Genomic DNA, 27,930 nt, shown 5'->3' with positions numbered 1-27,930 from the left:
ACGCTTTCTACACAAGGCATAAAAGACACGACTGACAAGCTCCAAAACCATGTAATGGAGTAGGTACGAACAGGTGGAGGAAACTGATAGTTTCGCTGTAAGATAAACTGAGCATCACCTGGAAAATACTTTCTTTTCTTCCTCATTTCTAATTAACTTTGTTATTTTCTTTCCTTTTATCTCTCTTCCCTCCACTTTGTCAACAGTGACCCTTCACTCTTCCTCTGTCTTTCCTGTACACATTCCTCCCCTGATCATAGCCTCTGCTTTGAATCCCACACCTAACATCTTTAATCCATCAAAATCAGCGGTGGAATGCCAGGAGACAAAATATCCTACTATAATTCTGCCGTAAAGGTGAAGAGTGGCTCAACATAAGATCAGGTATACTGAAAATTTTGCAAAGCTAATATTGAATTTAGGTGCTTTAATCTTTAGGTATCAGACGAGCAAATTTTTAGAAGAGAAATCAATGGGACCTACAAAGTGCTGACTTCCAGCAAAAAGATCAAGTCCTGCCTGTCACAGACAAAGCAATCAAAAATTGAACCCCCCCCTCCCCATTATTGAACTTCTGAAAACACAAGGTCCCTAAATGAAGATAAATGACAGACCAATTTAAAAATTAAATAGTCTACAGTTTCAACACATTGTCTGTTTTCCTTTAACTTTTGATGTAAGATTTATCATTAGAGCAATAATTTAACCAAAAAAATGCATCAAGATTTTTTCATGTAAACCTATTTTCTTTCACATTTTTTAAACAATCTTCCGGACCAGACCAGATATCTTAGAAACTTGTCAGAATTTCACTGCTATGGTCCAGCTCTCATGTAGCTTTTATTAATAAAGACTAATCTTGATATTCCAGATAGGTATAGGCATTCTTTACATTTATACAGCTTCAAAACATGTGAATGAGGGGAAAAATGAAGTGATGAAGTATAGCAGAATACATAATTTTCAGCTGCTACACATTGTGATACTGACTGCTTTACTCTTCCAGGCTTGGATATCTGCACTCAGGTGTATGCTACAAAATTTTGCCTAGAAAGGAATTTTGAAGATAGAAATCACAAATCAGAGAAATTCCAAAATGGTCACATACTTATTTTTGCTGTAAAGATTACAGACACTGACCTAACAAAAAGACTTAAATTCTTAAATTATTATATGTTCAAATAAGATAAGAGTCAGGAAACAAACACAGAAACGAACAAAAATATATTCTTACATCATTGTTTCTCCTCACAAGAAATCTATGAGGAAGAAAAGGCACACTGCTAAAGGCACTATTAACACAAAAGAATGTTTCTGTAGCCTCTGAAATAAACACTGAATAGTGACAGCTAAAGAAAAAAAGCAGATTAATTGCTTAACTATTACACATATATCCAAATTCAACAGCACACAAATATACCCTCAACTACAACATTCCCAAAATGCAACAACTAATACCAAGCATCAACTGCAGCTATTTAAGTTCATCTGCTCATGAATATGGAAATAATAGTTCATTGAGTTCCTTCAGTGTGCTGTAATAAAAAGCATAGACATTTTAATGAAACTTATTTCTAGCACACTGTATTTTTTAAAATTTGTATTAGATATGCTTAGGACAATATCTTAAATGCAAAGTTAAAACTCAGAGTGTGAAATAAAGACTGTACAGCGTGAAAAAAAATAATTTCAACATTTAAAAGCTCAAATTGTGCTGCAAAATGTGACCTGAATAACATTTTTTTAAAGTGTCCTTACGTTAACTTTAACATCTGAAGCCAACCAGTAACCTGTTTCTTCAGCCTATTCACAGTTCACTACTAAAGCTGAAGAAAGTGAAGAAAAGTACCAGACAATCTCCTTCTGGGCCTCTTATTGCAAAGTGCCTTTGGATACTTTCATAACAAAATGAACCCAGGAATTACTTTCTTCTAGCCTTTTTCAGGAGCCACGCTACCAAAATTTTCTGTTACATGGCACCGGGTAGACCAAGTGTCCATACCCAGGCATCTCGATGTGTTCCCACCACATCTCCTCACCCTCCTTGCCAAATAGAGTCCTGAAATTCACTAGTTCAGGCACATATGACTACCCTGCCCTCACTGTATCACAAATACCCACTTCCAAGTGCCAGAGCTTGTAAAGTGGGAAAACTTTCAGACACACCGCTGCAGGGAGGCTGTACCCAGCCACAGGCAGCAGCTAGCTAGAAAGGACAAGGAATTTATCCAGGAAAATCACTGGCACCCACAGTAGCTACACAGCTCTAGCGCAAGTTACTGGTTTATTACTGCTGCAGTCATCTTGAAAGCAGGGAGCAGAGGTAACCTGGGGTTCACCAGTTCCAAGAGGACGAGGAAAATCAGGGACCAACACATCCTAGAAACAGTTTTCAACAATTTGTTTAGCAGTAACTGGGGATTTCACAGCTAATTTTATCAATTTTGGTCAAAATTTATGGTTCATGAAGTATCACCTTCTGCTTTCTGTAGAGGTAAGAAAATGTATTCAAATTCATGCAATTTTTACATACTCATTACGTTCTCATTTAAAAGTATACAGCGCACCCAAATTTGCAAATGCAATCACAAATCTGGCTGTATGGAAATGCAAAACTTACCCCATCCGTAGCTTTTACTAAGAGATCATAAGTGGTTGGATCTCCTTCTCTGTCAATGTCTTGAGACACACAGATCTGACCAGAACGTGGGTCAATCTGGAAGGCTTTGGATTTTTCATAATAATTAAATCCATCGTAAAGAGAATACTCAATTTCACCAAACTGGTCAGCATCTGCATCTGTTGCCTTCACCTGCCGGGAAACAACAAAGATAAAAAACAAAGTCAGTGAAACTATTACTCACTCATTCAAAAATCACAGATACTTTGTTTTAAAGTTACCTGTTTGTGTTGTAAAAGCAAATGTGCATACACACAACAAATACGAACACACTCTGCTACCTAAACTGTCTGTCTGTAGTTTGTAAAATAATGACTCAGCTACTGACAGGGTAATTATTGCAACAAGCATGTAAGATCGATTAGACCTGTCTGGAGCATTACTTGTCTATCTGTCAATACTTATCTCAATCAAGTGGACTTTCCACGACTGGAAGAGCCATACACATTAAGCCGTGTCAGTAGGCCATATCTTAAGCTACCTTCCCTTCATGTTATTTTTACCAGTGGATGTAGGTCTTATGAAAATCACGTCATACGTAGATCAGAAAAGTGCTGCACAACATTCTTACCTAATGTATTTTATAGAAGACTCCACAGAGCTTAGCTTAGTTTTCACTCGTAAGAGGGCTTGGTGGCACCGTGTTCCATACAAGTTAAGGACTGGAGCAGGTTTTAACCTCCAGTTGTCTCTCCAAGGAGCCAGAGCTCTACCAACACAACTAAATGTGACCATCACACGCATGCACAGCACAAGAGACACACAGACTGCAGCAAGTCCCTGTGAGAGACTTAATTACCTTGCCAGTGTAGTCTTGCGTGTAGCTGAATGGCAAACAAGCCTATCACCTTTTCTTTTCAGCTATATTAAGTACATGTAACAAGTAGCACAAATTCTGCTGTAAATCCCAAACAAGACATGAAAATGTGGGGTGATTTTGAAGATGCTGCATCACCTTCCCTCAGCTGGGTTTTGAAGGACTCACAAGGCATTACACAAACAGTAGGAGGTCAATGCTCTTTTAACTGAACATGCGATTAAGGCACCGACTAGTCTAGAAAGTATAAAAAACCCAATAATTTAAAACCATTAGGTGATTTTAAATTTTAATACAGAACATACCCGGAAGTTTTTTTCTAGCACTAATACTTTCCTTTTTACATACATGGGGGGAGACAGAAATCAACGTACCTTTTAAAATATTTTAATAAATGCTTACCATAGCAATATGTTTTGCCAATACCATATATATATATGTGCCCTGCATGAGGGAAGGCGGAGGGATCTGGGCTTTTTTTAGACTGGAGAAGGCTTGGGAGGGATTTAATAGCCACTCTCCCATGCCCAAGGGGTGACTGAAAAGATGCCAGGCACTGTCCTCAGGGGCAGGGCAGGAGATGGGGAAACAGTGGTCACAAGCTGAAGCTGGAAAGGTACTGTCCAGACCTAAAGCAGCATTTTCACGGCAAAGATGATTCAGCACTAGAAGAGGCTCCCTGTCCAGAGGAGCTAGGGTTTCCATCCTTGGAGTTTTGACACCCAAGTGGACAAAGCCCTGAGCAGCCGAGGCTGCATCAGACACCTTCCACTGATCCCTCCATCCCCAGTGGGGCCAAGGAATAAACGCTGCCCAGCTGCATTAGCACCACAACACAACCATGTTACTTCACCAGCCACCAAAAGTCAAGTCAACAGGATGTTCGAGTGTGAAACTTTTGCTCTTTTGACCAGGGGTGGATTGGTTAAATACGTATTCAATAAACAGAACAGTTTTGTACATTGCACCTTCAATTTTAGTTCCCCAAGATCTCTGACAATAAAACGTTTTGTGCTGAGTTAGGCTCATTTCTGGCACATTCCATTGTGAAAGCTTTCACTTACATTTAAAAACATCTCAGAAGAAAATAATTTATAAAAATATGTATAAGTTAAGAGACACAGTATTTTTAGTTCTCTAATTTGTCATTATTAGAGATACTTAAAGGATTTTTCTTCCTCAGTTGGTTTAATTTTTTACTTATTCTTTGAAGATGATAAATCCTGTGTTTCTTCTATCAGCCCTCCTCTGCAAGTATAATGCCTGAAGACCTTAATGGAACTTTGGAAACAGTATCATCACAAAGCCTGAGCTAGAACTGGTGGGAGTTCACAGAGAATACCTGTGCCAGCCATTGCCTGCACCTGACCCAAGTTGGTAAGGTGAGACCCACAGCCATCAACCACAGACAGGGCAAAGGTGGAGGTCTGCACACAACTGCCCATACAGGCAAATGTCTGGCACAGTTTCACGCACAGTTTCACGCACAGTTTCAGCCACAGTTTCCAAAAAGACCAAGCAGGACAGGCCAGGGACTTTTCCAAGCAGTAAGTTTGGATGAGGTCATCCTGTTTTAGGGATGTAAATTAATTTAGTTGCATGGACACAAGCTGTGCCAGGTCATTTAGCCTTAGGGCCCCAGAACAGCCTTTGGCTGCTTCTCCTACTAGTACAAACATGGCCTTAAAGACCAGTCAGTGCTTTCATCACATGCTCACTTCTTTGCCCACAGAGGAATTGTTTTGGCATTAAGATACTGAACTGGGACTGAATTAAAACCAAATGAACGAAATCATGGCTTGGGAAGGCTGAAAAGCATAGAAGTGGGGAAAGGGAAACCATGTAAAGGTGCCAAGGCAAATTATAATGCTAAAACTTACTCTAGACCAGTTACTTCCATCAGAATTTTAAAACGACAGATAGCCCAAAAGTTACACGTTACTTCGTTGGGTTTGGGGTTTTTTTTGGCTTGTTGTGGTATGTTGCTTCTTTCTTTTTAAGTACCCTGTGGACTTCTCCACTTCTGCATGGTATGCTCGAGATCTGCCATATTTCAGAAAAGGTATCACTGTGACTGTAATTGCACCACATACTCCAATGCATCTCCCCCCCCCCTCCCCCACCCAAAACAGTTTCTCACAGCACTGAAGGCCATTATGCCAGAGTTTCTGGTGCTGCAAATAGAAAGTCCCTCCAGGGGAGCCCTGTGCTCGCAGAGCTTTTCACGCTCCTTTCATGCCCTTGCAGTTTGCATCCCACAGCTGCAGCACAGGGTGCAACGTGCACCCACACCTGACCCCAGTCCAACCACTCGTTCTGGGTAAGTTAAAGGCAAAACTCACACTCAACTTCAGTGGAACAAAGATCCAGCCTTAAAAATGCTTTACAGCTGTATATAAATCAAGTCTACAACACACATATTTCACGAGCCTTGATTTTGTTATTTCTATCATAAACAGAGGTCTAGCATGCTCTCGATACTCTGCCACCCTGATGCTATGGAACAGTAATTCACTTGTCCCCTATAAGAAAAGTATTTCAATTTATTTCTAGTGCCTGAAATATAACTCAGGTGACAATACTGAAAGGTTCTGTCTCCCTGTGCCTGCACGCAGTTCCATGTGTAATTGCTAACACTTATGTCTGCAGTTGAGCATGGGTGACTAATTACTGGTGTGAAATTCGAGGGTATTGTTAGAAGTTTAGCCTATTATGTTCAGCTACTTGTTTTCTTTCTTGTAAATTATGCAGTTTTCAGACTTTGAACAGTATATGCAAAGGCATAATAAATGCCAAATTTAAATAAAAATGCTTCAGTTCAAAGCAATACAAATTTGAAGGTCTAATTGTCATCAACTTTAATCATTAATTCTTATTTACTTTAATCATCTCTCAAGTAGCAGAACTAAGTGGCATCAATTTTTGCATTTACAAAACCATGATCTTTCTCCCTGCTCAAGTCTCTCACATCCATTCAACTTCCACCCACTTAATAGTCCTTTTTTGGAATCACTCACCATGGAAGCATTGGTCTGAAGAGAGAAGAATATGGAATTAAAAGTGAATGAAAAATTTACTGTGGCAGGCAGAGCTGAGGTTGAATGGCACTACACCTGAGGTCAGGGGAGCAATTAACTATTATCATAGAATCACTTAGGTTGGAAAAGACCCTAAGATCATCAAGTGGATGCAAGCTGATTTAGAAGGAGGAATCCTGTGAAAACATGCTAACAAATTCAAGTTTTCTGATACAGTTAAGAGACCAAGTGATCACAGATTTCAGAAATTAAAGCACACGGTAGTCACTGTCCAAAACACATTGGATTATGATAGCATACTGCACTAGTACCAATCCTATGGAGTACTGCAGCAGTTACGTGTCTGAGAGCTGTGAATTACAGCAGTCCAAACAGGAGGAAATGAAGGCAGCAGCAGGAATTTTCACAGTGGATTGATCAAGAGTGTCATATGTTGGCAATATCACAGAGGCGATAGAGCTGAAAGGATTTATATGCCTTGGAGATGTGGGAGGCAAGAGAGTACCAAATCTGTAACACCTCTGTTCTGACAGGCTGAATATGAGACTGGGATCTAGAAGAAAAGAAAGGAGGTAAAAAGAAGGGTTATGCTCACAGGGCCTTTCTCATTCTTTCACTAAATATGAAAGTGTGGTTAATTCTTTCAGTTGTACTGATATGGTGAAAAGGAAGTTAATTGCCAGCAGTCAGTTTTAAAGAAAATCCGAACGTAAGGTAACTAAAAGCATATTCCACTACTCCAAAATATCCATCATCAATACATAAGACAGGACAAAACAGATGGATACACACATAGGCAAACTACCAGGAAACTGAAAGGAAACGGTTCAACGATAGCGTTACGCTGCTGCTCAAAGCTGTGAGCACTGTCCTGAAGCACAGTTCTGTCCTGCAGACGTCACCAACACAAAATCCAACATCCTTCCAATTAAAGGACTGAAGGACGGCAGGCCTGTTCATGGCAGTACAGCAATGTCTGATGGCAGACCCTAACTAGACAAGAGCTGCAATTCCACATGCATGCAGCCCAAATGCCACCAGAACAGCTGACCACCAGTACTGTGGAAGTATCTGCTATGCCAGACGTTCATGCCAGGTTCACAGCCACAGGAAAAGAGAGGAGCAGCCTGTGTTGGTGGCATACTGTCAGTAAAATGAGATTGTAGAAATAATGGCAGTGAAATTATTGGTAGTTGATGCTCTTCAAGAGTCATTTGGGTGTAATTGTACCTGTGAGATTAGTATGTGAGCTGCCAGAAACACACATCAGATGTCTTCAGTGCCCTTCACTTACAACCCTGGTTAGCAAGAAAACAGTATATAAAATGCAAAACAATTACCTTTATCTCATAGCTGCCTGAGGAAGCATATACAATAATGCTGACACCAAACATGAAGAGTTTTAATAAATACATTATTTTTCTGGATTTTTATCTGTCTGTTTCAACATGCATAGTCACAGCCCATCTCCCCGGTACTGCAGGTTTAACATACAGAAACAGGAATAAAGCTTCGGATCTACTTGCTGAAGTCCTAAAGGCATAAGCCTTGAGTTCAAGAACAGGAACTGTTTGCCTGAGGATTTAACAGCCTGTCTTTGAACTACAACTTGCATTGACAACAGAGAAAGCCCCACTCCTCATCCTCAAACTGGGCCCCACCTGTAAAGCCACAATCCAAAATAGTATCTGGAAATTAAAATGAATATTCAACTGATGCTCACTTTGCCAACCACCACAGATACCACATACTCCAAAAAATAAAGAATAGCAAAATCCTTAATCTTCATGGTTGTTCTGATACAAAATATCTCCACAGTGCTAGTCAGGTCAACGGACTTGACTAATGTCAATCTTTCCATATTCTTTTAATCTACTATAACATGGAGACTACCACAGCTCAACAACTGACAGTAAGCACTACACAGACATGAACTTGCTATCCTCTCCAGCAGCACATGCCGAGTCCCCCAGGCCATTCCAGAATTGTCGTCAGTTTTCCAAAGGTGCTCGTAACCGCTTCACTCAAGTCCCATCAGAAACATTCATTAATTAAATCTCAACAACCTTTAAAGCGAAAGTACAGAAGCCTAAACACAAGCAGAGAAAGAGAGTGGACACCCTCTGTGCTCAATGACAGCATGTGGAACGTGCTATCCACTGTTACCTCAAGTACACATTACATTTCTTCACTATGATACAGCTTTTTGGTTTTGGCCTTTCAAACAGTTACAAAATGGTTCTGCAAAAGCATTTTGTACTTACCTGCATTTTTTTGGGCTTGTGGGGGCCCCCATGAGTTGCATAGAAATCACCAATAAACTACAAGGTTTTAAAATTAGGTAAGACTAACCTCATATCGCATATGAATCTCTCATAAAAGATCGCACTGATTTTTATCTTTTTAATAACACATTGATTTTTTTAATAACATTCTGTATCTTCCCCAAGACAAGTAAATGAAAGGAAACATATTTTACTTGATAAGCTATTATGAAAGTTTAGCTTTCTGCCTTCTCTGCTCTTCTATGTATATAACTGATGACAATGAACAAACTTGCCAATAAAAATATTGACTTATCTTTGATTTAGTGCTTTCAGTTTGTCTATAGAAAGCAGGAAAGCTGAAAATCACAGGAGGAGAAAACTGCATAAGTACATTACAGCATCATGATTTCATTCTGAAAACCAGACATCATCCAGCAAGCCAAGTCCAGATCCAGGGAGAACTGGACATTTCAGTCTGCAATCTGCAATTCCTGCTCCAATGCTAGCCAGAGCCTGAATTCACTCCTATTTAACCCAAAAGTTCCTGATACGCCTTAAGTTTTGTTGCTACAGCTCCCATAAAACAGCATGAGCAGCTAAATCCCATTGATGCTAGCCAGGATCCAGAAGTGTGGGAAGCAGGTCCAATCTGGAAGCCATGCCCTTGTCACTCTTAACACACCAATAGGATCTGGACCCTCACAAAACACAGTTATTGATGTCTGAATTCATAGCAAGCAGCAGTGCTGCTAGTGCCTAATTACTTATTATATGGTAGAGTAGTAGTTATAAAATGTGTTTTGGGAGCAGGTAGCTTAGGTTACAGCACTGAAAATGTCTGCTAAAAGGACCATCTACTCTGCCAGTCTATTTGGTCTACATTGCCTTCCTTCTTATTGTGCAAATATAACCAAACAGAACATCATTTTTTTTTTTATTGCTTATGTAAACTGGGAGAACAGAAATGAAAAGAGAACATATTTCTGAGGAAGGAAAACTAATTTTCACAGCAACTAGCAAATATTTGCAAGACTAAAGGCTTATTTAATCATCAGTCAAGACCCATACTTTTCACTAAAAGCAGCTCCATCCATTAATGCTGCCCACATACTCTGCTATAATTTTAGATTTTACAACACGCTAAAACCTTGCTATGCACTGTTAAGACTTTAAGTACAAATCCATTTTTATTCATTAACTTCAGTAAGCTATAGAGCTCCAAGTCTGAGTACCTCTGCCAAGCAACAGCAGAGCATAAAAATTTCCCTATTCTGTGCTAATTGCACAAAGCAAGGAGTCATACATTTAATAATCTAGAATATGTGTCACACAAATAAATATTTTGTACAGAACACGTTATTTTAATGATCTTGCACTGGAGTGTGTTTTAACTTTTGGTGGTGGGATTAATTTTAAAATTATATTTAATAAGATGGTTTAGAAAGCACAACTCGAGGTACTGGCTATCTTGTTGCTTAGGACATTTTTCCCATTAGAATGTATTACTATGAACAGTAACTCGATAATATGACTTATTGGCAGCATGCATTATTACATTAATTAAAATTAATTAGAATTAAATTTTTTACTTAGATCAATTAACATAGTTACTATATTTATAAAGCTGTAATGTGCTATACTATCTAACGGAGCCTAAATGATGAAAATACATATGCAGAGTGACCTTAAAACAGAATACTAATGATAAAAAGATCTTTCGACTATACTGGTGTCTCTAACAGACAAATTACAGGACGGTGCTACAAAGGAGAGAAAGAACTGCGGAAGTGGATAAGCAACCTTGCACCCAGCTGCCCCTTCCTTTTGGCACACTGATTTGTGTAGCTGGATCTTGAGTCAGATCAAGGAGATGATCCAGTAAAAGCTCATCATAAAAACTTCATTATTGGTGCAACAATAAATCTCAGCCAAGCCAACTCCTGATGCAGCTGACCCCAGGGCAAATGGTAAAAGGGTCACGGGAAAGTGCAGTCCAGCTGGAGCCTAAAAGCTCTTTCAGCAGTGGCATGGACTTAAGACAGGCTGAAACTATACACCCACACGTGTTTGTGCAAACATTTTCCAAGCCCCCAAACCAGTCCAAGCTTCTAATTCCTGCCCACAAACCACAATGCTCCAACCAATATTCCTGGTTAGACTGATAAAACTATTTATGGAGCCACATTGTGAACAAGAACACTAAAAGCAGAGTTTAATTCCTCCATTTAAAGAAATAGAAAACAGAATAAAAACTGAGAAGCTTTATTTGTATTTAATCAGATTATTTCAAAAATGCTTTTCCTAGTTCACCTCAGAGTCATGCTAGTGAGGATCATGAGCAGCCAGAGTAGAAATCTCTTAAATTGACTTTGCTGTCAGAGTAAAAAGGTTTGTTATTGCACCTTTATAGTAAACAAAGGCCACGCGTGGGCTGCCTAGACTGCCACTTACAAATACATTTGTAAATTGCTGCACTAGTCGGGTAAATGTGCTGGTTTAACATAGGGGAAAGAAGGGTAGTATGGCAGTCCAGCTGGAGGCCTGATGTCACTAGAGAAGCAGCCTTTGAGATATCATTACTGGCCCAAAGAGTCCAAGCAGAAGGCTACCTCAGAAAATGTACAGCTTTGCTCAAGCCCAGAGAAGGTCTCAGAGAGAGTACATCCACAGCTCAATCCCTCCCATGCCTGTATTACAGCTGGGGCTATCCTATGCATTGCACATGGGTGTGGAAGCAGCGAGCTGACCAGTCACCACTTTTCCATAAACTAGGCAAGAGCCCTCCTCAAAAAAAACCAAAGCAAGTAAGCCAATCAAAGCTAGACAGGTTCTTTTGCATTTCTCATGGCATTAGCTTTTGACCCGCTGTTTCAGTTTATTTATTTCTTCAATTAGTGGTGCGCTTCCTTCTAGCCATACTTCTTTTACAAGCATTTATCCTTTTGACTGCTACCTGAGTCAAGAGACAATAGATTTGTTTAATTTACCTACTCTCATCCACACACCCTTGAAAAACATGTATTTTTATTGCATTCATTAAAAAATCAAGTTTTGTAATGACTGTAGCCAATGGCACTAATGTAGGTCAGAAAACAGCAATAGCATTATCATCATCCTGGTTTGTCTCTTTTTGTTTTGATCAGCATGGTGAGGTTCAACAGCACCACTTCAAGACAGGCTTTACAGTACACATCAGCATAGGTAGGCAAAGGTTTCTATCACTTTGCACCTCTAATGCCCTGAATCTGAATGCTCAGCCTGCCAAATATTAACAAATATGAAATGCCTTCCAGTGTTCAGACACTGTTCATTTACACGCTGGAGCCCAACTATCGACCCATGTCCCCCAACAGTTAGGATGACAGAAAAGATGAGCTTGAACTGCCCCCACAGAGAACATATGAAAGGAGGCAGGGGGGAAAAAAAAAAAAAAAAAATCCATGAGTATTCTGGAGTTTGATAACAGTGGTCAGACAGTAACATTTCTGTTTCTGGCCCCTTGCTCTGCAAGGTGGTGATTTGCCATTTTGTTGAAGAAGTTTCATGCCAGTTAGAATCAGGGGGATCTTGGGTTGGGCTTTTTTTTGGTTTGTAGGTTTGTGGTTTGGTTTTTTGGAGGGGGGGGTTCTTTAGTTTTTTTGGGGGGGTGGGTTTTTTCTTGTTTTTTCTTCTTAAGGTGTTTGTATGTCCACAGAAGTCACAGAACTTTGCAAATCCCACAGGGAATGATCTGCAAGTCGTGGCACCTGAATATCCTCAGAAAGCTAGCCCCTACTGCCCTGTCCCCTCATGAGTATCTGTTAATGTGCTTACGTGCAAAATCACACTATGAGTGTCTTAGCTTGGCTCTCAAAAATATGGCCTGCACTATTTTTCAGTTATTCCCTGTAAAAGTTGCGTCCCTAAGCATTAAAAAGAATAAACTCTCTCCTAAGGAAAGCATATATTTTGTGTGACTGAAGTCTTATAAATCATAGCCAATTTCTACTTGGAAGTAAGCAGATGAGGGCCCTCTCAGTTCATTTCTGCTTTTATGGAAAATTTAAAACATGGCCAAACACACAGCTTGAATAATGTATTCCTAGCACTTGAAAAAATATTTTCATATTTTGTTCACTGTAGAGAAAAAATTAGCAAGGGATCTATATATCTCCTAATGATTGGTGAAGAAATGAAGCCTAACACAAAGTATAGAGACATTTCTCCCCTCCTTCCTTCTAAATCAATTTTTTATATACACATCAACTCTGTTTCCTAAACCTCCAACACTGCATGTCTACATTTCTAGCTATTTTTGCTCTATACAAGTCTCATGCTCACACAATTTAGAGGGTAGCAGACTACAATATGCAACAATAAGCAACCATCAGAAAGATTAAAAGGCACAGAACATGCAAAATCTTAACCTCAATCACACGACATGAAGCAAAATCTGTGATAACTGTCTAACAAAAAAGAAGCTGTCAGTATTTTATTTGGTCTGAAATACAAAACACACCAAGTGCACAATAAATGCGTGTAACTAAACCAGCAATTTCTTCAATTTAAGTTAGCTGTATATTTTACAGATAGGATTCAGATGGCCCAGCTTTGAATATGTGGAGGTGGAAGAGCCACTCCCAAAAAGTTAACGGACATCACCTACAAACCATGTTGTTTAAGCAATGATAGGCAGAAGCACCACAAAGTCACCACCACTCTAAAGTTAACACAAGCTGTTCTAAAGACAGAGCTTTTAAACACTCTCAATATCTAAAACAGAGCTCACCATAAATTACTTCCTGTTCCCAAACTACAAATCCCAGTATTATGAGAATTACATTTATCTTGCATACAATGAAAACTCTGTTCAGTGAAGGGCTAGTAAAATTCACCTGATATGCATTATCATGCCAACTAGGCCATACATATCAATAATGAAAATAATTGTGTGCACACACCCTTTCATAAGCTACAGATGTTCAAATTAACACAGCAGCATCTAGGTCATTAACTACACCATCTCAGAATTAGGGGGCCAGAAGTAGCTCTGTCCCCTTTGCAGATCAGGCTAGATGTCCAAATGAAACCACGAGGTACACCAGACTTCCTTCTTCTACGATCCATCTCTGTTCATACAGCTTCTGTGCACAACTCTGACATGATGGCCATGAGACCAGCCTGAAACATGCATGCAAGTCAGGATACACAGACAGATGGTGCATTACATGTACGTTTCATTTCACAATGTGATGATGGATCCACCTCCATCAGATGGGGACCCAGGAGCAGACTGGCCTGCTAAGCCATACCCACTACACAGTTGAGAAGTTGAGAAATACCAAGTTACAAAAGTTTCCAGATCAGAACAGTCCAGTGCCAACTAACAGGGTCAAAGCAAAGAGAAAGGGGAGAGAACAACCAATACTATAGCCAAACCTGCAGCACAAGTGGATCCTGGCCCATTACAGCTAATGCATTACAAACTACTTTATTCATTGATCCCTTTTGCTGCATGAGTTGAGAGCTAATGATCTAATACCTGACGAACTTTAAACCTTTGCAAAATACAACACATAACAAAAGGAATATTGTATATGGGGATACGGCAGTAGCAAAGGCACATCTACAAGCACAGAATGCAGTAAAGTTTTATAGCATAACATCTAAGAAGAGTACACTGTATCAGCAGCAAATTTTAATTAGTGAAAGCAGCAGATGGATTAAGTTCCAGGAAGGAAACAAGAAGAGATGACAGGGCATAAATCGACCACATTAGTGATACAGACGGAAGCATCCCTTTTTTTCTGATAAGGAATTCTCTGACAAACAGGACACAGGAGTCCTACACTGTTCCTATATTTCTTGCACAGCAGAAGAAATCAGAACTGTTTTGGAGGTGGAAATGACGATAAACAGATAGCTAGGTCCATTTGCTCAGCTCCAAAATTCTCTGAAGTCTTTTGCTTTCTCTTAAGAAAAGGAAATACTCCGTTCTGAACATTTTGCATGTAGCCCCTTAGTAATCAAAACAGTTAGCTGGAATGAATTTCAGCTTCAGCAATCACAAAAGCAAGATGGTGCTGGCAAGTAGAGGCATTCTTCAGTATAAGCTCTGCAGAAACAAAAATTGAAAACATAGCAACTCCAAAAAGAAGTGTATGTTCAACTTGGTGTATGCAGAATTTCTACATCCATATGTTTAGGGAGAATTGAGGCCTCCCTGAATATTCAGACAGTATGTCTCTAATACTAAATCACTTTATCACATGTGCTACTTTTAGATGATCCATTCCCTATTTCCTCATTACATTTTTCTCAAACTAATGGACGAGACCATTTGTAGCATGGTATTTAAACTATAAACAGACCAGATATTCTTAATAAGCCAAAAGGATCCCTGCAGTTTTGTCACATCTATGTGCTAAATTTGTAGCTCTTTAATTTTCATTGTTGTGTAATGTTCCTCCACTTTCTGGAGAACCTAAAAAGACACGTTAGAACAGGGAAGTGCTGAATAATGAGATTCTGCTCTCAATTGCTTCCATCTCTCATGCATATTATTGGTACCTGTCCATGATGCTAGGTCATCTCAGTTGCCTTTACTGGAGCTTTTTCACCATCTGGCCAAAAAATCAGCTTGTTTTTCTCAAGCTCTGCCATGTCATTTCATCCTTTCCTATACCTTCACAGAGAATGGCAGCCCCCCCCCCGCCCCCAGCAGCTATTCAGCAGACACATAGCAAGAGTCTTTTCATTTAATTTTTTAAACAAATAGTTTCTTACAGACTTGGCTCCTGTTAAACTACACAAACGGGAATCACAGCAGCTAAAATTTCACAACAGTGCTATTTTATTTCAGCCACACAAGAGACACTGCAGAGCATACAGTAGAGAGATGGGGCTTTCTGGGCTACAGTGTGTGCTCTTTCTACTTTGCACCACTGGTTTCCACTTCGCTTGTAAATACACCAGCATATTTTATTCTCAAGATCTTGTTCCACTGCACAGAATCAGAGCTTGTTTCCTAGTTTGTCCTGACACATTATAACCTCATTTTTTTTTTATTTTCCTTGTTTTCCAAATGAAACTATAGCTTTTGAAGGAACATTATAAAGATATAAAAACTTCCAGACTGGAGCAGAACAACCCAGTCTTTAGGCCAGGACCTTGTTCCCGGACAATGGCCAGTGCCAGAGCCTGAAGAGTAAGAACGCAAGAACCTCACAGGCAATAAAACTACTCTCTTGCCCTCTCCTTTCTTCTCCTCCCCCATGAAGGATTTAATGTAAGTAAAATAGTTAAATGGGCTAATAACCAAAGGTCAGGTTTTATTCTTTCCCAATCTCTACTGAATGAACTGTCTTTACTTGTGTTATGTGCATAGATATCCAAGCTTTCTCCAAACATGTTAAACTATTCACCAAGACAAGTCATAGCTACAAGTTTTCTACTTAGGAAGAATTTTATCTCATAATTTTTTAATTTATGCCTTTCCAATTTAATGGAGTATTTTATGTTGTTAGACAAGGAGTGAAGAGCTCCTAATATCTACTCTAAACTAGTCATTATTCCATAATTCTTCTACCATGTCCCTCTGTTCATTTTCTGGCCATGATAAATAATATCAATCTTTCTTTCCTATTTCCCATTTCTCAAATGGGAAACATTTGACATCATTCAGCTTGAATTGAGAAGCTGCGCTAACAGACCTGCAGACTTCCATCATTCAGCACTAAAAACCCATCCCCTTGACCAAGTATGAAGCTGGCATCGGGCAGCACTAGAAAAGGGAAACTTTGGTGTCTGACAGTGTCCTACAAAACAGTGGAGCAGTGCTAGTAAAGGTCTTTCTCCACTGATGATGATCTACTAATCCTTGATGTCCACCCATGCTTCTGTCCAAGGGGACTGCAGTAAGGTCTCTCGAGCCTGTGGGAACACTGGTAATGACTAACAACTAATCATGGCTAATAATGACTTACTCATGAAAGGTAAAAAGGCACAAAGTGATGTCTTAAAGGAGAGACCTCAATCAATGTGCCAGAGTCCTCTGCCAAGAAGGAAGATGGAGCTGGTCGGTCTACCTTCTTCTGATCTTTATCATCAGGGGAGCTTGCAGACACCACTGAAGCATACCTCCCCAAAAATTTCTGACATTCAGATTCACTTCACCATAAAGTATGGAACTCACTTAATTGGCAGATGTTTCAATTTTGGAATTACACTATTTACTGTAACACTAGAAGCATTCAGTGTGCAGATTTAAAGGTAGGATGCAGTAACAGCACATGGAGCAGGACTGAAATCAACCGATAGAAAGGCTAAAGAATACAAATTGTCACTAGGGAATAATGGAAGAACACATGTGGCTTAAGGCAAGCATGGAATCTGTGCAGCCCAAATGAACTCCAGCAGTAAAATAACTGGGGGGTGGGGGGTGGGTGAGGGGTATGCAGAGGGAAGCATGCAGTTGGAGGAAACCCAATGCCTTACTACAAAAGTCAAAATTAAAAACTGACATTTTAAAAAGTCAGTTCCAAGGGGGGAAAAAAAACCCTACCACCATGAACATACATGTGTGCTACTATCAAAGAACTACACTTTTCAGAACGAGGTGAAACTAAGAATGAAAAGAGAGGAGAGCAACCTTAACAGGGAAAAAGGCAAGAAAATAACATTTAAAATGTGATTCTTCTTACAAGGTGTTAAAAAAGACACTTTAGAAGTGTATGAAAGAATTAAGTGTGCTGAGAGTGATGGGGTTTGGTGAGAAAGCACCTGCTCTGCTACAAAGTAAGTGTAGTCCATCTGGCCCACCAGCTCTACACAAGCACACTTAGAGAATTAGAGAAGCCTGCGCACTTTAGCAGTCAACTGCTGCATTTTGCAGATGCAGGGTTTTTTGTGACAGGAAGCAGACACATGATCTCCACGTAGCCACCATGCTCTGTGCTCCATTAAGATTCACAACTCTGTCATTTGAGCTGCTTCCACATCTGTAAGCTAATGCGCCAGCAGCCCAGCCTGAATGTACATCTGGTAATGTCATGCACATTGCATGCACCAGGAACACAGGTGGGATGATGTAAAACAAGTGTGTTTTGAAGTGAATGCAGAATGGATTGGAAGTACATCTAGAAATAATTGAACACAGTGACCATGTCAGTAGCAGCTGAAGGTCAAGAGCAGTGAGCTGTCTTCAATAATTCTTCGTATAGCTACTTTACCATTAACACACTCTCATAAATAGCCTACATGGAAGAAAGAAACTGCTCCTTCTTGACAGCAGCTGAGCTAAACAGGATTGCCACACAGCAGGGAACGCTTGCCAAGTACTTGATTATTATAATTATCTGCTAGGCAGTGCAATATGCTCAAAAAGGTTTGTTAAGAAAGGTAAAGAGATTTATAGAAAAAAAAAAAAAAAAAAACAAAATCAAAAATGATACTTTGCGTTCTCATGAAGGGGCAAAACTTTCTTTGAAGTTACAATGCACTCTCCATCTACCAGGGAGGCAGTCTCCAAAGGCACAGGAAGATGGAACCGTAAGATTTACATTTATTTTCTCTCACTAGTGACAAATTAAAATGGTTTCTCTGTGTCCAAAAACTGTCCATAGGAACTGCAGCATTCTTTACTCACAAAAGATTGCCATTATCAGGAGAAAATATCAAGCAAAGAAATGCCCTGCTTCATATATGCCCTGCTACTATACTTTGTAATATAAAATCCATGCCGACAAATTAAGGCAAGGAAGAGCTTTTTGCCTAGTTGTTATGCTAGGAATGTACAATTACAGCTAATGGAAGTTGAGTGTATCAACTCCTGCAAAGTATTTAAGCAGTCTCCCGTAAAGCCAAAGGAGACCGATTCGTTAGTCAAACATAACTAAGCCTTAAAAGACCCTTCACACCAACCCCGGGTTCTACTGTCACTTGTCCAATGCCAACATCATGGTCTCATTTCCTGCAGCCTTCTCCCTTTCATCCACTCCTCCTCTGCAGGACTCTGTTTACTTCCCCACGGTTAGCCACTGTGGTTAAAGAGTAAAAGGTTTGTAACACTGGCTGCACAACTCCTAGCGACAATAACTAGTGCACTGTATGCACAGTGTCAGGTCTGCTGTTGCACCATGTGTCATATGATACTGCAGTTAGAATGGACGATGATACAGGCAAGTACTGAGAGCCAGTTCGTCTGTTCTGTAACGAGCTGAATTTACCTTTCTTCTAATTAAAAATAGTGGTGAAAAGGCTCAGTCATCTTGTCATAAAAGTAACAGTGGGATTTTTGGGTCACCAATGGTTCCCACCCATCCTCTGTCATAGCAGCATCATGGCACACATGTCATACTACACTTGGCCTGGAAAGACATGACTAAAGAGTAGCTAAAATAATGTTCCCTTTTATTTTTAGAATAAAATCTAGAATGAGATTAAAACTACAGAATGCCACAAAAATCAGGGGGTTTTTTCCTCCAAGTTATTTTCTAACCTCTTACATAATTTCCTATAGAATTACAAAAAGTTATTCTATATGGCAGTTCAAAAAAGCTGGAACTTTGCTAACTGATCTTGTACTAAACCCTGTGGTGTTTTACCTTCTTTTCTCTAAGAGATACTTCAATTCCACAGGCATCTTCCACAGGCACGGATTAAGAAGCTAGGGAATACATCAAAATCAGGGGCTGTTTAGTCATACTTTGTGGCACAGACCAAGACTTGAATTATTATGATTAGTGGCAATGAATAAAAGCTATGAGAGTATCAACCCAAGGACCGAGCACTGTGAAATGCAATGCTGTGCAATCTCATTACAAAAGCAGAAAAAGAGCAAAGGGGAAAGTCAGAACAAAACTCTGGAAAAATGAGATGATCAGAGAAATACAGGTTTTCAGCCTTCAGAGAAAGCAACAGACACACATCATGGGTACCAAGTGCCACAGTCCTTTGTACTAAAGCTGCCCTCAATACTGATACCATACTGGCTACATCATCAAGCTTTTCCCAGCCCATAATGCAAAGGTCTTTCTCTTCTGATCCCATAAAGATCCACTTCCACCAAATTAAGAGTAATTCACCTATTCATAAAAAAATAACATCAATTTCCAAGATAATTTCAGAGCCAAAAATTACTCTTTCTGAAGTCATTATGGTTCCTTCAACTCAGCCTACTAGCAGGAGAAAAAAGCAGGGGAAAAAAAAAAAAAAAAGGAGGCCTTTCCAGTTCAAGGGAAAAAGAATGTTTAGCAACCTAAATTAGTAACACTAGAAAGATAACTTTAAAGCAAAAGAATCAAGTAAATTGAACAAGTCAAACGGGCAAATTCCATTCAAATTTTGCTGGTGTGCGAAGAACTAAAACAACAGAAGGGAAGAAGAAGAACGAGCTTTCATATAAATACGCTGACACCAGCATATGCGTTGCTCTTGCTTGACCCAGCTTTTCCAGAAGATGAGCAGCTCCACACACACACCAAACTCAAATCCCAAGAGCAAATTCAAGTTAATATTTGTTTTGTAAATATATGGCCCCATGCCAATACCTTTTAAAGTACATAATATACAAGAAGGCAAAAGAAGGATAGGCTGAGATCAAAGAAAGGACAGAAAGAAGACTGTAGAAACCCTCTGAAGAATAAAAATAAGAACACTTTCTAAAGCCATGAGACAGGATAGGACAGAAATACAGTTAAAAGTTTTTTCCACCCAGTTCTAAGAAAGGGCAGGAAAGAAGTTACAGAATTTCACTGTTAAATTAATATAAAATTATACTACAGAGACAGTATATCATGTTGGTTTTATCATTTTTCATAGCTTCTGTGCCAAAGATAAAAAAAACACGGTAACTTTTCTGTGAATTCCTACTGCTCCGCAGCATGAGGAATTCAGGATTTTAATATAACTATCACGGTGGCATGCAAAGGCATTTGTAAAATGTATGTCAAAATCTATTTCCCAGCATAGGCAGTATTCTCTATTACAGCATGAAATCCCAAGGGACTGATTTGAACTGACCATGACTGCACTCCAACACATTTTGAGACTAACCCCATTGTCACCACCTGTGGGTTCTAGACAAAAGAAAAGCCCTTTATGCAGGCCAGCATGCAGAAAAAGGTCTCTTTCTCAGCATTATTTTCCTCCCTGCAAGTGTCTCCTTTCTGCCCTGCCATCTAATCTATAACACCTATAACTACTGATGAAAATAGCAGGTGAAGATGAAAAATAACTACTAGTTGTTCTAGCTTCCCTCCAATCTCAATGACTCCTTTAATTACAGGAGAATTACATTTTCAGTGTTTCAAAACTCTTAATCTACAATTTTTCACAAACACTCTTATATGATTTGTTGTTTATTATGGAATTAATAAAAATATATTTAATACAAAATTCGAAGCCAACTGTGCCATGGTATATTTATCCTTCTTTAATAATCTTTCCGCTTGCAAAGTATTCCACTATTTTTTAATATGCTAGCAAAGGAGTGGGAAATTTCAGGAAAACTATCATCAGCTTTATGTCATCACCTTGGCATTTAAAAGAAAAGGAATGCAGACTCTGTGCCTTTATCAAGGCTCATTTCACACCTAGTATAGAAAATAACATCACTCCATGGCAATAGTATTGGTGACAAAATGTCAGAAAAGTCATGCTGGCATGTATTCATCTGATACCCGTGCCCAAATCAATCACATCGAGATAACTTTCCAAAAGACAATGAAAATAAACTACTATTAAGTATTGACAAAGCTTCACAAAATAAATGAAGGAACAAAGACAAATTATGGGAAACTTGGAATGATCAGGTGTTTTGGACTACAACTTCATGAGAGCCCTCTGCTTCCAGGCAGCTGTAGACAGGAGTGACTGCTGCTATGGATGATAATACTACAGACAAAGAGCCCTGCCCACAGCTCAAGCTACTGATGCTAAAATACTGAACACAACAGGGAAAAATAAAACGCATTTCAGGAATTAAACAAGCTGTAGGATTCATGCATTAAGTCTAAAAACTCCCCTCCTAAAACTCAATTATATGGTTATTTATTTCTGGACTTCCAGCAATAAAAGCAAAGAGGGTACGTCAATACGTAATGTGATAATTTCATGACTGAAGTAAGAAATGTCTCTTGCTGCAAAATACAGTGGTTCAAAGCCTCTTCAAGCAAGTAAAACTAGCACAAACTCAACAGAAGAATTAAATCCTTAACGAATACCTGCTCATCATGTAAGCGTGTCTGTCAGAGTGATCTCACCTTGAAAACAAACTCTTTAATTCAAAAAGCAAGAATCACATGACAGCAGAGGTCACAACTCAAAAGATCAAGCGTAGAAACACATAGTCTCTAGTGAAAAAAATCCTGTGGTGAGAGTGTTTGCAGTATGTCTGTCTGCTTTACATGCAGCTCCTCTGCATTCTTTGAGGAATCAGCCCTACTGATGATAACTTCAAAGATCATCTGACTTCATCCATAGGCATACTGGTCATTGATAGACACCTTGGTAATCTTTACAAGCTTCACATGTGTTACCAATAGCAGTTGGGAAAGCAAGCTGTTTCTGCTGATTTGCAGATAACAAGCATCTACAGTTTTGAACTTTGAACCAGTGGAGAACAGAAAAACCTGCAGCAAGATACACAGTGCCAAGACAAAGTTCTGCAGTGAAACAGCGTTTTTCTACAACACTTTAAAGTATGAATAGTACTAGATCCTCTCTATTGCATGCAAAAACGGCTCATCATGTGGACTTCATCTCCGTATGAAGCTGTAGCAGCTGTCTCACATTAACATGCTTAAACACATAAATACAGTTACAATATAGACGTAAATTTACAAACGTTGAATTAATTTTAAGCTAGTATATAGTTGATATAAGTGCTTTTTTTTTTCAGTGAGCATCAGAATCCCATAAATCTCAGCTACTGTTGAGGTCTCAGGACTTATTTTCTTTGGCTGGGTAATATCTAAACAGATCTATTTTCCCTCTTTTTCAGGCCTTAATCACTCAGTAAAGTAACTATTATTATTTTGTCTATTGGGTTAACCTGCCCACAATTACATACTACTTTTATCAAATTTGAAAGGTCACACAGCAGGCATTTTGCGTGTGACCAGATAATGTCATGTGAACAACTACATTTAGACCTTTTAGTGTAAACAAGTGTAATGAGACTTTATGAATTTTGTGGGAAACTCTCAAGATATTTCTTTAACATGCATTTGGTTCTCATAAAAGCCCCAAACTGGTAAAATAAAACCCTTTCTTTCCTCTGACAGTACAAGTTCCTGTTGATGTGTATCAGCACCAACCACAAAGGAACACACTTTTAGTTCAGAGGTTTCACTACCTGTACACTTTTGACCCTTTTTTTTTTTTCGCTTGGCTGCCAAAAGGAGCAGGTTCTTCACTGTGGTTTCTGTGGCAAAGACAAATGAAGCAGCAGTAACCATCCTGAGATGTTCAGTCCCGTTCCCGAAGGCTAAGAAGGCATAAAGAATAAGAATATCAATTAGTAACACGCCACAAAGCTGTTCCTAACAATCTGGGTTTGTAGGATAAGGGCAAATTTAAATTCATCCTTGTTTTTCAGTCACATCATAATCCCTTTTAAAACTCTTTTGAGAAGGGTCTCCTTTGAAGCACACCCTATTTGGCTCTCCATTTATTCAACTCCTCTATTTACTTACCATCTGCAATCTAAACTTCCAATTCCTGAGGAAGCCAAACAAGAGACTTGACAAAAACTGCCTCCAAGTCTACACAGGAACTGCCAAGAAGCAGGATTCCTCCCGGCTGGGGATGTTACTGCCATAAACACTTCACAGGGGTTAAGGGACTTGCACTGCGCTAGTTTCAGAGCTCTTTTCAGAAAACCATAAAACGTCCCTGCTCTTCCTCTCCACAAAACCACTGGGGAAAAATTAAATATAATGGCTTTTGTACTGCTAACATCCCTCTCTGCTATCAAATATAAGAGCACTTTTTCCTAGGTATCCAAGATGTAAGATTTGCATGTGGATACTAGACAGCTGGCTGAACCCTAGCAATCCTAAGGTGGTGCTGGTGAAAAAGAAGAGTTACTAAAAAACCCTACCACCTTTTAAATATCATCCATATCAAATGTAATCTCCCTACAGAACATTAGGCTACTTGCTTTGGTATTCATCTGAATTTATCATTCTTCCCAAACACTCAGAAGGCCAGAGCAGCTCAGAGGGTCCCATTCCTGCGACAGTTGGACTCAATCACAAGTTTTTTCACCTTTAGGCCTCAGAACTTCAACTGCAATGGAGCAGATAACTGAACACACCACGGGTTCAAATCCTGGAAAGGCTCCAACCAGACTGAAAGGCAGCAAGGCAGTTGCTCAGCGGCCACAGTCACGCAGCACATCTCCTCTGAGTTTGTTCTCCTTTGACTAACTGTCCATTAAATAACAGGCCAAAAATTCAAGGCTCCCATCCTTATCTTTAGACCTCTGCATCAGAAATGGCTCATCAATGGGAGAAACTGCTTTTCTAATGTGACAGAATCATCAGTTTCAAGTTATGTGCTCAAATGCTTTTTTCCATGATGGACACAAAAAACTTGGAGATCATTTCCAGAAGGCATGAAGACAACAACAAACCTTAGCTTTATCAAAACAGAAGACAAAACCAATTTCCTTAAACTACTCTTCTCACAGTAATAGCTAAAACAAAATCCAATCCCCCTTCCCCCCTCCGCAAGTAAGCAGTATTTGGTCAGCATCATCAAAAGAAAGGAGAAAGAAACATATCTGTGTTCCCTTAGGCAAACAAGCACCATGGCCAAGGGCACCACTAGTTTCTGAATGAGACAGATGTGTAAGTCCTTCCCTTGAACAAAATTAAATTCCTTCCAAAAGATTACAGAACTTCCCTTCTCAACAAAGCAATAAACACTCAAGTAGCCATTCAGTGGGAAGGATCTACAGCTGTGGTTCAGTCAGGTTCCACATCGAAAGGACGGAGGCTCCCAGAAACACTGGCAGATTCGGGAGAGTGTGGTGGACACTTGGGGGTAACAGGTATATAAACAATGAAAGGGAAAGGAAAGAACAGAATCACTGAAGGAGAACTACAGACAAAGAAATAATGTTATTTGGGGCTGACATCTATTACAGGAAGAAGGAGATCTGACACAATGTTGAGAAGATGGAGGAGGTGTTCACATTTTCAACACTATTCATCCTACTCTATCTACCTATGAAGTTCATGTTTTCTTACTGACAGACATAAAACCCCCCATCATTTTCAAAATCACATTGAACATAGTTGATAAGGACATCTTTAAGCTTATTAAGATACTATTTCACTACACTGAAGGTCAGAAGTGCATTTTTCAATATGGCCATTTCAACAAGCTAAGCATTTATGTAACTATTAAATTAAAATCTCACAAGGATGTATTATGAAAACAGTATTTTTATAGTATCATTATTCAACATGCTTAAGAAAAATAAGAGATATTTTTCTTACACTAGCAAAAACCCAGTACATTGACAAGTTTCATAAATTAGACTCAATATGCTCCTTCCCCAGTCATTGATGTTACACAGTAGTGCCTCATTTTAGATTTTAATAACTTCTTTGTGTATGTTATCTGGCAGTGGCAAGCTTCCAATCCAAGGGTCTGAATAAGGAGGTGGCACCAGAGCTTTGTCATGCCCTATAAAGACTTTCTACTCCTGAGAAGCAGCAGGTCAGCTATACTGCCTGCTTTTGCCCCAGAAAATAATGCATGTACAATTCCTTCCTTACTGTAACTGCATTTGCCATGCATCTAGTGCCAGAGTAGAAAAAATACTCTTTATGGTTTCTTTCAAGTTCTGCCCTGTGGAGTTTTCTTCCCCCAAGAAATCCACATTTGTTTTTGTCACACAGCCTCAACAACAGAGTTGCTTGTGAAAACAAGTCTACTCGCACCTACTCATCTATGCATCTACCCACCCTCTACCATCAGAGCTGAGGATAAGCAGCTGTGGAAACAGTCATCACCCAGGCACAGAGAATAATATCCAGGCAAGTGGAAGGAATGAGAGTACTTTCAAGCAGTCAGGTTTCTTGTTGCTTAAGGACAATGAACACAAGCCTCATTGAAGTATGTGAGCCTTCTCAAGAGAAACTAAAAGCAGCTGTTAAATTTCTCATTCTCCTTTGAGCCCTGATTTCACAGTGAGGAGTCAGTATCCTGTTTTACAAAGAAAAGTGGGCAGTTGGTTTCTTTTTCACGATAGGACCCAACCTGTTGGTTCTGGAGCTCCTCAGATGAAGGCAGTTGGACACACTACAGCTGCTCAGCTACAGAAGAAAGTAAATTTCATTCTGTAATAAAATACTGCCTGTGGTCATTCCAAAGGTATAAAATTTGGTTTAGGATGGTTGTTGATGAACTGTATCTGTGAGATACACAGGCAATCTACACGGCTGGGGTGGAATTTTTCTGCAATAAAGACACCTGGAAATTTGACAGTAACTGTCAACTAAAATAATCTCACAAAGTTTTTCAATTCCTGATGAAATACTGCTACTGAAGAATTCAAGCTTTGATTCTCATGAGCCTCATCCTCAGGCTCAGACAGTGAAATCAAGCTGCTCTTCATGTATAGATGCATCTAAAGACAAGCTGCAATGAATCAGAGTCTGTTCAAAGTAACTCTCTTCACAGTATCACAGAAATGTAGAGAAAAAATCCCAATAGAAAAAAACTATATAAAGTAGAAAAACCTTAGAAAGTTTACTCACAAGTATAAGTAATTTATACTATAACACCAATGGGAAGAGTGCTGTCAAGTTTCAGAAGTAAATGGAAATCTAAATAGCAGAGCCAAGCATGTTGAATTTTGCTCTTCATGGCTCGTACCACTGTAGTCAATGAGATAGCTTAAATTGCTATACAAGTACACTGTCTTGATTTAAATAAACAGGAATAGTATTACTATAACACTCAGAGAACAGATAGTGATAAAATTTAAACTGGTCTTCCTCTTTATACTTAGAGGCTAGGTGACTATATAAGAGGTACTGAAACGTCTTGGTAAAGCCCTGGGTACCAGCCATGTTCAAGGGCTTAAGGCAGGACTAGACTGGAAGACAGATTTTTCTTTTACTCTAAATCTTTGGACAGCATTGCCCAATGAGGGTAATCAACAGCTTCAACAGAAGACACCTGCTCTCTTTTCAAGTTAGACAGTACTAAAAGGGAAAACGAAGAATGACAGTAGGAAGAGGAACAAATGGCTGAGAAACGATCCCTGAGTGCTTATTTTCATGCCATTTTTACCAATTCAAGCCTTCGACTTGAGTGGACAAGGAATTCAGAAATAGGACTATATACTAAACTTGACAATTACTGAAATAGAATTAAAGAATCATCATGGCCAGGAATACAGGAGAAAAAATGTACCTTTTGATATAAAAATATAAGAACATTGACAGAACCAGAGAAGTACAACGGTTAATAGACTAAGCTTTGATGTTTGGAACGGTTTGCCGATATGTGTCAGCAATTCTCTGCAGGAATGAAACAGACTGATCACTATTTTGGGTAACACTGTTTGAGACTTAACAGCCACACTGCAGAAAGACAAGAAAAAAAAAGAAATAGGGTCTTTGGTTGATTTAACTAGAAAAAGAGAAATCCTGCCACACACCAAAAACGCATCATGACAGGACTAAATGTTCCGCATTTGTCACGTTGATGTTACTAAGTGTTCCTGCCTGTTAAAGCATGAAAATGCAAATGTTACTGACAAACATAAAGGCTTCTTCAATAATCTACTGCCATCTGTATTATTAAAAGCACGGTTTACATATGAGCAAGTTTTTTAGCAGCACACAGAACAAGTCACCATCCTGGCTCATGCTATGAAAAATTCTAACATAATTCTGTTGAGCTAATGAATATTATAATGCAGAAGTTTAACACGAACGATTAGGAAGACACTCCACGTAACTAAAGTCTCATTATATACTTGGAAATATTATTCTATCAAAATCAGTCTTCACAGTTCATATATCTGTCAGTTTACTATGCTATTGCTTACAACATGAAGAGTTTCATGGGATAAAGCACAGTGCAGCAATACATGCATTTTGGATGAGTGACTTTGGGAGGAAA

At 39.2% G+C, this 27,930-nt stretch overlaps 1 protein-coding gene across 1 annotated transcript in view; it reads right to left on the bottom strand.

Annotated features, from left to right (window-relative positions):
- Positions 1-27,930, bottom strand: part of DCHS2 (dachsous cadherin-related 2) — a 116,295-nt gene that overhangs the window by 68,549 nt on the left and 19,816 nt on the right. Inside the window, exon 2 of the mRNA XM_086464808.1 lies at positions 2,621-2,812. Within this exon, the coding sequence (XP_086320934.1) occupies positions 2,621-2,812 (192 nt within the window). The remainder of the gene's footprint in view (positions 1-2,620; positions 2,813-27,930) is intronic.

Source organism: Leptosomus discolor, chromosome 4, assembly GCF_034619465.1.
Source record: "Leptosomus discolor isolate bLepDis1 chromosome 4, bLepDis1.hap2, whole genome shotgun sequence".
Lineage (NCBI taxonomy): Eukaryota > Metazoa > Chordata > Aves > Leptosomiformes > Leptosomidae > Leptosomus > Leptosomus discolor.
This window is presented reverse-complemented; position numbering and strand designations above follow the sequence as displayed.